The sequence below is a fragment of the Pleurodeles waltl genome, chromosome 2_2, assembly GCF_031143425.1.
Source record: "Pleurodeles waltl isolate 20211129_DDA chromosome 2_2, aPleWal1.hap1.20221129, whole genome shotgun sequence".
NCBI classification, from domain to species: Eukaryota; Metazoa; Chordata; class Amphibia; order Caudata; family Salamandridae; genus Pleurodeles; species Pleurodeles waltl.
Window position 1 is genome coordinate 898,193,810 of NC_090439.1, and position 12,330 is coordinate 898,206,139.

At 45.4% G+C, this 12,330-nt stretch overlaps 1 protein-coding gene across 2 annotated transcripts in view; it reads right to left on the reverse strand.

The window, feature by feature from the left end:
* DPYS (dihydropyrimidinase) overlaps positions 1-12,330 on the reverse strand; it is a 417,549-nt gene that overhangs the window by 68,442 nt on the left and 336,777 nt on the right. For both annotated transcript variants that reach the window (XM_069220604.1, XM_069220603.1), the window contains exons 3-4: positions 3,610-3,789; positions 1,885-2,074 (exon numbers count right to left, since the gene is read on the reverse strand). In XM_069220604.1, the coding sequence (XP_069076705.1) occupies positions 1,885-2,074; positions 3,610-3,789 (370 nt within the window). The remainder of the gene's footprint in view (positions 1-1,884; positions 2,075-3,609; positions 3,790-12,330) is intronic.

A 12,330-nucleotide genomic window follows, 5' to 3' on the forward strand; every position in this document is an offset into this window, starting at 1 on the left:
AGCTGGTGCTTTACTGATCGATTGATGACCCGAGGACGAAGACTGATTCTGCTTGCTGACCCATACCGTGGATAGGTAGATATGACAATATGACTGAAATGTATTTTTGTGCCTTTTCTTTTTTAGGTACCAACTGCGCTGATTTTAATAGTTTTCCTTAGGTAGATGTTTTTCTAAATTTGTGTTCTAATATATTTTGCATGAAGCCCCACATGCTGATGCTACTCTGGGTTATTTGAGGCTATTCATATGACAAATGACAAATTTGCAGGGACAAATGGTTGACAAACTATTTTGCTGAACTCTAGGGATATTGCAGTCTTATTGAAATTGGTTTTACTAATGATTTATGTTGACGCTTTAGATTGCATTGTGATTCAAGCTTTGATTAGATCATGTTTCTTGCGTCTTTTTGGTTAACATGTTTTATTAATTGTGTTTGATTTGAATTGGAGTTTAATCTACATGACTTTAGCATTGTTGAAAATAGGAAAATAAACTTATTAAATTCAAATTAAAGGTGTGGTTATTCATGGCTGAAAGGTCATGGTGCGTAACAATTAATGAGTCCATTGATTATTGATTTGACTAATGCTTATTGATTATTGTGTATTGATGATTGTTTCTGCTCTGGAACTATGGTAAGAACATCTTAAACAAGTCAAAAGGTTCATCGACCTATACGTGTCCCCTTGTAAGTTTACTTATTAAGGTCCGACGCGCTAGCACTTACACACCCTTTAATTTTTTAGTGAGTAATATACAAAGGATAGATCGATAGATAGATAGATAGATAGATAGATAGATAGATAGATAGATAGATAGATAGATATGGTGTCGATAGACAGTCATTTACTGTTTGCAAATACTTCAAATACATTGTTATCATTTGGCAGGAGGCAGAGAAAATTATGAAATCTCTTACCGAGGCTCGAAATGTCAATCTGCCCAATTCACAATGAAGTAGAGCATCGAGGAAAGGTTTTTGGTTGCCAATGATAGAAGTCCGTGATGCGTTTGTTTATAAAAGTCACTAAGAGACAGCGGTGAACGAATTTCGTTCAATGTGGGCTCCTAAAGGTGGCATTCCGTTTGGACACACACTTTGAGAGAGCGATAACGTTTCTTCCATGCAGCTCTCGGGGCATGGATTTACCAGTAATATTTTTTAAAGGCTGCAAGTTTCAATGTAAAATACTGAAACGCAGTTTCTTTAAAACTAGCCCGGGTAATGAGACGTGGGGAAGTCCACGGAAAGGAAACCAGGGGATTTGTACACCTTAACTCCAGCCCCACTAGCCCTAAATATTGCTGTTCACAGTGGGTCAAGGCGTTCTTCCAAAAACTCTCGACCTTTCGTTTAGGTAGCAGGGCAGAGCTTGAGATGGTACTTCATCAGCGGTGCTGTGGCATGCGACATCAATAAAATACAAAATACAACATTTACTAAAGCAAAACAGGACTGATTCCACCAAAAAACGAAGCAAAACAGCATAACCCTGCAATATGATGCTGAGCCCAATTCTAAGTTGAGAGGAGTCCCGGATTTGTCTTGCAATGGGCACTTGTGTCGCGGTTTTACGCCCGTGGCCACTTTGTTATTGTAGAAGTGGCTATAAGTGGCCTTATGTGGCCTCTTGTACAATACCAATCGTGCAAACGCGGTCACAAGGGGCGTTTTATCATTTTCATGGGGGTAGGGCGTACATTTTTCTGTGCCAGCTCTGAGGCAGTAAGTGGCCATCCACAGATACTATAGGACGGGGTTAAGAGTCCCAGAGACTCGTGCAGATCATCTCACTCTCAGAATCCTTCGGGTACCAGTATTCTAATCCTATCAATGGATACCAATAATCCTGCATTCACTTGAAAATCAGTAGTTACCTTCTCTCCGAGCATTAGCAATGATTGTCGCCGAAGACTTGCTCATCACGTGGACTACAAAGAGTGGGCAGCTCACAGAGTTGGCAATTGTGATGGACCTTTGAGTGGCTTCTGCCTCCACCTCTTCAGGGCGACATAGCTCATGTCCTTCCGGGCCTGTGATACCCAGAGCCAGTATTCTTTTGGCACCCTGCAAAACACACCAGAAATTAGGTTTGAATTAAGGTTCTATTATCAATGGATCGAGCAGATCTCTGAAAATGTATATACTACCATGACACAGTAGATATGCATCATATTGTGTGACAATTTAGAAGAACAGTCACACAGAATGCTGGCAAGTATTCAGAATAGAAACACTCCTCAGACAATCCATACGACTTCAGGATAACATATCAATTAAAAAAGATTTACAAAACATATGCTGATTATCGAGGTTTCATCAAAATATTGCAAATTTTCTCCGTATCAATGTTGCTAAATTGGAAGCCTCTTGTCACCCACAAATCAAAAGGATTTACCATGGGATAACACCAGTGGCATAACAAAGGCCCCTGTAGCCTCCGCAGTGGGCGGGGGGGGGGGGGGGGAGCAAGCTCCAGGGAGCCCCCTTAGCACAGTAAACAGTGCACAGGCAGCAGGCCCCTGACTGGGTCTAGGGGAGGAAGGGCCCCTCCAAGTACTTTGCAGGGGGGAAGGGCTCAAGTTTTGTTAAGCCACTGGATAACATCAGTCTTTGTTATATGTCTAGACAGTGGGCAACCATGTGAATTGAGGAGACCCATGTACGAGAAACCCTCTTTCTGCCCTCGTTGGAGCCATAGTTAAATTTAAATCAATGCACATCACTTTAAGGATTAGCACAGGGGTGTTACAAGTATGACAAGACTGTGTGTGTGGGGGGGGCTAGGGGAGGGGGGGCTGGGTGGCGCTACCATAGTTAAATGACCATAACTGAAAGCACTGCCTATTCACCTAATCGGCAGTGCCTTCATTGCCAATAACCAGTGTGAACTTATGTGCCTGATGATTATTTCGAGGTGCATATAGCGGAAACATGTGTATGAGGGTTTTAGAGGTGTCCTTTGTTTCTTCATAGTAATACTTTAACCCCTAAGTTTTCGGTCTTTTTGGATCCTTGCAGACTTTCACAAGAGTATCACAAAATACTAAACCTCAGATTCAATCTGAAACATCAGATGGATGATTAATGCAGACTGCCTCATCAGTAGACGTCATGTTCCACAAGGATAAAAGCAGGAAACATTGCTCCTGTGCACCTGCCTTCTTCTACATTGCCTTTCTCTGCCCCCCAGCTTCATGTGTGTGCATAAGGAGCACACATGAAGTGTTAAATGGTATCATCAGAATGCAAGCACGACAACACTCACCTTAAAATGCATTCATTTTTCTTTGATCAGCCTGGTAGAAATGCACTTTGACCAAAATTGATTGCCCAGAACCTGAGGTTTATATCCATATTTTTAATTACAGGGACGAGTAATTTGGTGGATAAAAAAAAAAAAACCTAAACTTACGATATTTTCGTTAAAAGCAGCTCCTCTGCATTGAGTATTTTATTCACTTCATACATGTGTAGCTGATAACTCTACAGCATATCTGTTAGTCTGTGTCATCTCCACCTCTTCTGTTAGGCAACAGCATCAAAACATTCCTAAGACATTTTAATTTAACTGTGACTTCTAGTCACAACCTATACTATACCTCAGAAATCAAGTCACCATTCTCAGCATGCACCATCCCAATTGCTCCAACTTCTTTACAACGTGTGAAGGTGTGTAGCATTTCGATGTCATTGACCATATATGTGCCCTTGTAGGCCATGAACACCTTAAATGAGTTGACACCTTCCTTCTGTGTAAGAACTCCCATTTCTTCTTTGACCTGCAAAAAAGAATTGATTGTAAACTGGTAAATATATTACATCAGATGCAAATTAATTCAGAAAATAAACACAGACTATGGTACCCTGAGCTCTTTAGTTCCTCATGCTACAATATCAATAAATGAGCCAGTTTATGAACTTAGCTTATTAGTTGTGTGGCCTGCACAAGGACTAGGTCCAGAATACTGCTTACCAATACTGCTTAATGGGAATCATGCACCCAGCTGTAGCGCTTGACTCTCTTAATGTAGCGAGGCAGAGCAGTCCAAAGCTGACTCGGGAGGTAGTGTGGGCTAGCAATCACCGTTCACTGACACGCAAAAATAACACTCAATAAATGATTATCCAGTCAGTACCCTTTCTTCAGAAAAAGAAGAATTACATTGTGTACACACACAACTAAATACTAAACAGTAGATGTATGCATTGGTAGATGGAAGATACCACAGCTGACATTACATAATCACCTTTGAACCCCTGAAAGGGCCATTCAAATATAGAATGAGTCTATTGGCTTTGTCATAGGTTCAGGAGCAGCAAACCACATTTTAAGGACATCCCTGTGTGTATAAATGCAAGCATCAGTTAGAATAATCATGGGTAAATGCACTTATTACTGTTAATATAAAGCATATTCACCATGACTAATAATCATTATCAACATTATTATTTGAATGAAGCATTTAAAATGAGCAACACTTGTTTATGTGCTTTGTATAAACTATCCAACCATACACATGCAATTATAAAAGCCCCAAGAAAACATCACATGTTGGCTATATTAACATGCAACCATAGACTTAGGCCCTCATTACCAGGCTGGCGGTCTAGGGACCGCCAGCCTTGCCATGGTGGTCCTACCGCCACGGAGCCGACGGTAAGGACCGCTACATTACGAGTTGCAAGGCTTGGAAGACGCCAAGCCTCCACAACTCTGCTTGGCCCGCTGGTGCAGTCGCACCAACGCGGTCGGCAGTGAGCACCTCCAATCTGGCGGATTACAAGGCTGCAAACTGCCAGCTTTTCTGTGGCGGTCGCCCCGCTACAAAAACCATGGCGGTCACGCACCGGGCGACAGGAATCTTCATTTCGGTCGCTGGCACACACATACACACATGTCCGCACACATGTACACATCCCCCCACCCATCCACACACTCACACACACCCCCACACCCATTCGCACACGCATGCATACACAAACCCAGCCATTCAGCATACGCATACATGCACTCAGACACACCCATTCACTCACATTCATCAACACAGACACCCCCATTCACACGCACGTACACACACAAATTCAGCACCCCTCCCTCGTCCGCAAACATGCACACACGCACCCAAACTCACAGACCCCCTCCCTCCCTTCAGATGCCCACTAACCTCCTCAGTCGAGGGGGACACCCAGGAATGTTGGTCTTCCCTTGCCACCACCACCACAGCAGCAGAACTCAGCCAAGCTGTATTACGGCTTGTAATACGGCTGGCGGAGCCCTTCTGGCATGGCGGTGCTGGTGAGGGACCCACCTCTGCAGCGCCTCAATGATGGCGGAAAGCACCCAGCACTCGTAATATGGCGGTCTGCTGACCCCCAGCACTGGTGGTCGTCTGGCAGGTTGGGCTTTGGCGGTCAGGGAACCACCAAAGTCCAAATGAGGGCCTTAGTCCCTAGAGGTCCCTTCACTACATGCATATATTTTTAAACATATTTAGGCACAAATAATTACAACAATAAAGACAGCCCTCCCCAGAGAGCACAGCACTCCCAATTGTAGAGCATAGGTTCCCACGTGGGGACTGATTTGAGAATTTTGGAAAATCCTGTAAGGGTCCTGATATCTTGACCCCATAAATGTAGGGTCAGTACTTTTCAAAAACTCATAACAGGGAGCTGCTGTGCTCCTGCAGCCCCCCCCCACACTTCCTTTATTTCATTGGTGGCATCCCATGGCCATTTTGGGGCCACCACAAGTGGAAAACATACAAACATGAAAAAGCCCCACAGCACATTATGGGGCGCTCCACTCAGGAAGAGTGAATATCATAGCAGCAAGTCTCCTGCTCTACCAGGAGCCTGCATGTCTATTCTTTTTTCTTTTTCATTTTATACTGGTGTGCCTGGTCCCTCCAAACTAACCGTGCATGCCTCATTCATTAACCCCTTCGCTGCCAGGCCTTTTCCCCCTCCTGTGCCAGGCCTTTTTTTGTCTATTTGGGGCAGTTCGCGCTTAGGCCCTCATAACTTTTTGTCCACATAAGCTAACCAAGCCAAATTTGCGTCCTTTTTTTCCAACATCCTAGGGATTCTAGAGGTACCCAGACTTTGTGGGTTCCCTTGAAGGAGGCCAAGAAATTGGCCAAAATACAGTGAAAATTTAGTTTTTTTTTTAAAAAATGGAAAAAGTGGCTGCTGAAGAAGGCTTGTGGATTTCCCCCTGAAAATGGCATCAACAAAGGGTTTGTAGTGCTAAACTCAGCAGCTTCCTAGCTATCAGGAACAGGCAGACTTGAATCAGAAAACCCAATTTTTCAACACAATTTTGGCATTTTACTGGGGCATACCCCATTTTTGCAATTTTTTGTGCTTTCAGCCTCCTTCCAGTCAGTGACAGGAATGGGCATGAAACCAATGCTGTATCCCAGAAACCTAACCATTTCTGAAAAGTAGACAAAATTCTGAATTCAGCAAGGGGTCATTTGTGTAGATCCTACAAGGGTTTCCTACAGAAAATAACAGCTGAAAAAGAAAAATATTGAAATTGAGGTGAAAAAAACATCAATTTTTCTCTACGTTTTACTCTGTAACTTTTCCCTGCAATGTCAGATTATGGAAAGCAATATACTGTTACGTCTGCTGGGCTCCTCTGGTTGCGGGGATATATAGGGCTTGTAGGTTCATCAAGAACCCGAGGAACCCAGAGCCAATAAATGAGCTGCACCCTGCAGTGCGTTTTCATTCTATACCGGGTATACAGCAATTCATTTGCTGAAAAATAAAGAGTAAAAAATTGCTATCAAGAAAACCTTTGCATTTCCAAAAAGGGCACAAGATAAGGTGCTGAGGAGCAGTGGTTATTTGCACATCTCTGAATTCCGGGGTGACCATACTAGCATGTGAATTATAGGGAATTTCTCAAATAGATGTCTTTTTTACACACTCTCCTATATTTGGAAGGAAAAAATGTAGAGAAAGACAAGGGGCAATAGCACTTGTTTTGCTAATCTATGTTCCCCCAAGCCTCCCGATAAAAATGATACCTCACTTGTGTGGGTTGGCCTAGCGCCCGCGACAGGAAACGCCCCAAAACGCAACGTGGACACATCCCATTTTTTTTAAAGAAAGCAGAGGTGTTTTTTGCGAAGTGTCTACCTGTAGATTTTGGCCTCTAGCTCAGCCGGCACCTAGGGAAACCTACCAAACCTGTGCATTTCTGAAAACTAGAGACCTAGGGGAATCTAAGGAGGGGTGACTTGCAGGGCTCGGACCAGGTTCTGTTACCCAGAATCCTTTGCAAACCTCAAAATTTGGCTAAAAAAACACATGTTCCTCACATTTCTGTGGCAGAAAGTTCTGGAATCTGAGAGGAGCCACAAATTTCCTTCCACCCAGCGTTCCCCCAAGTTTCCCGATAAAAATGATACCTCACTTGTGTGGGTAGGCCTAGCGCCGGCGACAGGAAACACCCCAAAGCGCAACGTGGACACATCAAAAATTTTGGAAGAAAGAAGAGGTGTTTTTTGCGAAGTGCCTACCTGTAGATTTTGGCCTCTAGCTCAGCCAGAACCTAGGGAAACCTACCAAACCTGTGCATTTCTGACAACTAGAGACCTAGGGGAATCCAAGGAGGGGTGACTTGCGGGGCTCGGACCAGGTTCTGTTACCCAGAATCCATTGCAAACCTCAAAATTTGGCTACAAAAACACATGTTCCTCACATTTCTGTGGCAGAAAGTTCTGGATTCTGAGAGGAGCCACAAATTTTCTTCCACTCAGCGTTCCCCCAAGTCTCCCGATAAAAATGATACCTCACTTGCGTGGGTAGGCCTAGCGCCCGCGACAGGAAACACCCCAAAGCGCAACGTGGACACATCCAAAATTTTGGAAGAAAACAGAGGTGTTTTTTGCGAAGTGTCTACCTGTAGATTTTGGCCTCTAGCTCAGCCGGCACCTAGGGAAACCTACCAAACCTGTGCATTTCTGAAAACTAGAGACCTAGGGGAATCCAAGGAGGGGTGACTTGCGGGGCTCGGACCAGGTTCTGTTACCCAGAATCCTTTGCAAACCTCAAAATTTGGCTAAAAAAACACATGTTCCTCACATTTCTGTGGCAGAAAGTTCTGGAATCTGAGAGGAGCCACAAATTTCCTTCCACCCAGCGTTCCCCCAAGTCTCCCGATAAAAATGATACCTCACTTGTGTGGGTAGGCCTAGCGCCGGCGACAGGAAACACCCCAAAGCGCAACGTGGACACATCAAAAATTTTGGAAGAAAACAGAGATGTTTTTTGCGAAGTGCCTACCTGTAGATTTTGGCCTCTAGCTCAGCCGGCACCTAGGGAAACCTACCAAACCTGTGCATTTCTGAAAACTAGAGACCTAGGGGAATCCAAGGAGGGGTGACTTGCGGGGCTCGGACCAGGTTCTGTTACCCAGAATCCTTTGCAAACCTCAAAATTTGGCTAAAAAAACACATGTTCCTCACATTTCTGTGGCAGAAAGTTCTGGAATCTGAGAGGAGCCACAAATTTCCTTCCACTCAGCGTTCCCCCAAGTCTCCTGATAAAAATGATACCTCACTTGCGTGGGTAGGCCTAGCGCCCGCGACAGGAAACACCCCAAAGCGCAACGTGGACACATCCTAAATTTTGGAAGAAAACAGAGGTGTTTTTTGCGAAGTGCCTACCTGTAGATTTTGGCCTCTAGCTCAGCCGGCACCTAGGGAAACCTACCAAACCTGTGCATTTCTGAAAACTAGAGACCTAGGGGAATCCAAGATGGGGTGACTTGCGGGGCTCGGACCAGGTTCTGTTACCCAGAATCATTTGCAAACCTCAAAATTTGGCTAAAAAAACACATGTTCCTCACATTTCTGTGGCAGAAAGTTCTGGAATCTGAGAAGAGCCACAAATTTCCTTCCACCCAGCGTTCCCCCAAGTCTCCCGATAAAAATGATACCTCACTTGTGTGGGTAGGCCTAGCGCCCGCGACAGGAAACACCCCAAAGCGCAACGTGGACACATCAAAAATTTTGGAAGAAAACAGAGGTGTTTTTTGCGAAGTGCCTACCTGTAGATTTTGGCCTCTAGCTCAGCCGGCACCTAGGGAAACCTACCAAACCTGTGCATTTCTAAAAACTAGAGACCCAGGGGAATCCAAGGAGGGGTGACTTGCGGGGCTCGGACCAGGTTCTGTTACCCAGAATCCTTTGCAAACCTCAAAATTTGGCTAAAAAAACACATGTTCCTCACATTTCTGTGGCAGAAAGTTCTGGAATCTGAGAGGAGCCACAAATTTCCTTCCACCCAGCGTTCCCCCAAGTCTCCCAATAAAAATGATACCTCACTTGTGTGGGTAGGCCTAGCGCCCGCGACAGGAAACACCCCAAAGCGCAACGTGGACACATCAAAAATTTTGGAAGAAAACAGAGGTGTTTTTTGCGAAGTGCCTACCTGTAGATTTTGGCCTCTAGCTCAGCCGGCACCTAGGGAAACCTACCAAACCTGTGCATTTCTGAAAACTAGAGACCCAGGGGAATCCAAGGAGGGGTGACTTGCGGGTCTCGGACCAGGTTCTGTTACCCAGAATCCTTTGCAAACCTCAAAATTTGGCTAAAAAAACACATGTTCCTCACATTTCTGTGGCAGAAAGTTCTGGAATCTGAGAGGAGCCACGAATTTCCTTCCACCCAGTGTTCTCCCAAGTCTCCCGATAAAAATGATACCTCACTTGTGTGGGTAGGCCTAGCGACCGCAACAGGAAACACCCCAAAGCGCAACGTGGACACATCAAAAATTTTGGAAGAAAACAGAGGTGTTTTTTTGTGAAGTGCCTACCTGTAGATTTTGGCCTCTAGCTCAGCCGGCACCTAGGGAAACCTACCAAACCTGTGCATTTCTGAAAACTAGAGACCTAGGGGAATCCAAGATGGGGTGACTTGCGGGGCTCGGACCAGGTTCTGTTACCCAGAATCCTTTGCAAACCTCAAAATTTGGCTAAAAAAACACATGTTCCTCACATTTCTGTGGCAGAAAGCTCTGGAATCTGAGAGGAGCCACAAATTTCCTTCCACCCAGCGTTCCCCCAAGTCTCCCGATAAAAATGATACCTCACTTGCGTGGGTAGGCCTAGCGCCCGCGACAGGAAACACCCCAAAGCACAACGTGGACACATAAAAATTTTTGGAAGAAAACAGAGGTGTTTTTTGTGAAGTGCCTACCTGTAGATTTTGGCCTCTAGCTCAGCCGGCACCTAGGGAAACCTACCAAACCTGTGCATTTCTGAAAACTAGAGACCTAGGGGAATCCAAGATGGGGTGACTTGCGGGGCTCGGACCAGGTTCTGTTACCCAGAATCCTTTGCAAACCTCAAAATTTGGCTAAAAAAACACATGTTCCTCACATTTCTGTGGCAGAAAGTTCTGGAATCTGGGAGGAGCTACGAATTTCCTGCCACCCAGCGTTCCCCCAAGTCTCCAGATAAAAATGATACCTCACTTGCGTGGGTAGGCCTAGCGCCCGCGACAGGAAGCACCCCAAAGCGCAACGTGGACACATCCAAAATTTTGGAAGAAAACAGAGGTGTTTTTTGCGAAGTGCCTACCTGTAGATTTTGGCCTCTAGCTCAGCCGGCAACTAGGGAAACCTACCAAACCTGTGCATTTCTGAAAACTAGAGACCTACGGGAATCCAAGGAGGGGTGACTTGCGGGGCTCGGACCAGGTTCTGTTACCCAGAATCCTTTGCAAACCTCAAAATTTGGCTAAAAAAAAACATGTTCCTCACATTTCTGTGGCAGAAAGTTCTGGAATCTGAGAGGAGCCACAAATTTCCTTCCACCCAGCGGTCTCCTGATACAAATGATACCTCACTTGTGTGGGTAGGCCTAGCGCCCGCGACAGGAAACACCCCAAAGCGCAACGTGGACACATCAAAAATTTTGGAAGAAAACAGAGGTGTTTTTTGCGAAGTGCCTACCTGTAGATTTTGGCTTGTAGCTCAGCCGGCACCTAGGGAAACTTACCAAACCTGTGCATTTCTGAAAACTAGAGACCTAGGGGAATCCAAGGAGGGGTGACTTGCGGGGCTCGGACCAGGTTCTGTTACCCAGAATCCTTTGCAAACCTCAAAATTTGGCTAAAAAAAACACATGTTCCTCACATTTCTGTGGCAGAAAGTTCTGGAATCTGAGAGGAGCCACAAATTTCCTTCCACTCAGCGTTCCCCCAAGTCTCCCGATAAAAATGATACCTCACTTGGGTGGGTAGGCCTAGCGCCCGCGACAGGAAACACCCCAAAGCGCAACGTGGACACATCAAAAATTTTGGAAGAAAACAGAGGTGTTTTTTGCGAAGTGCCTACCTGTAGATTTTGGCCTCTAGCTCAGCCGGCACCTAGGGAAACCTACCAAACCTATGCATTTCTGAAAACTAGAGACCTAGGGGAATCCAAGATGGGGTGACTTGCGGGGCTCGGACCAGGTTCTGTTACCCAGAATCCTTTGCAAACCTCAAAATTTGGCTAAAAAAACACATGTTCCTCACATTTCTGTGGCAGAAAGTTCTGGAATCTGAGAGGAGCCACACATTTCCTTCCACCCAGCGTTCCCTCAAGTCTCCCGATAAAAATGATACCTCACTTGCGTGGGTAGGCCTAGCGCCCGCGACAAGAAACACCCCAAAGCACAACGTGGACACATCAAAAGTTTTGGAAGAAAACAGAGGTGTTTTTTGCGAAGTGCCTACCTGTAGATTTTGGCCTCTAGCTCAGCCGGCACCTAGGGAAAACTACCAAACCTGTGCATTTATGAAAACTAGAGACCTAGGGGAATCCAAGGAGGGGTGACTTGCGGGGCTCGGACCAGGTTCTGTTACCCAGAATCCTTTGCAAACCTCAAAATTTGGCTAAAAAAACACATGTTCCTCACATTTCTGTGGCAGAAAGTTCTGGAATCTGAGAAGAGCCACAAATTTCCTTCCACCCAGCGTTCCCCCAAGTCTCCCGATAAAAATGATACCTCACTTGTGTGGGTAGGCCTAGCGCCCGCGACAGGAAACACCCCAAAGCGCAACGTGGACACATCAAAAATTTTGGAAGAAAACAGAGGTGTTTTTTGCGAAGTGCCTACCTGTAGATTTTGGCCTCTAGCTCAGCCGGCACCTAGGGAAACCTACCAAACCTGTGCATTTCTGAAAACTAGAGACCCAGGGGAATCCAAGGAGGGGTGACTTGCGGGTCTCGGACCAGGTTCTGTTACCCAGAATCCTTTGCAAACCTCAAAATTTGGCTAAAAAAACACATGTTCCTCACATTTCTGTGGCAGA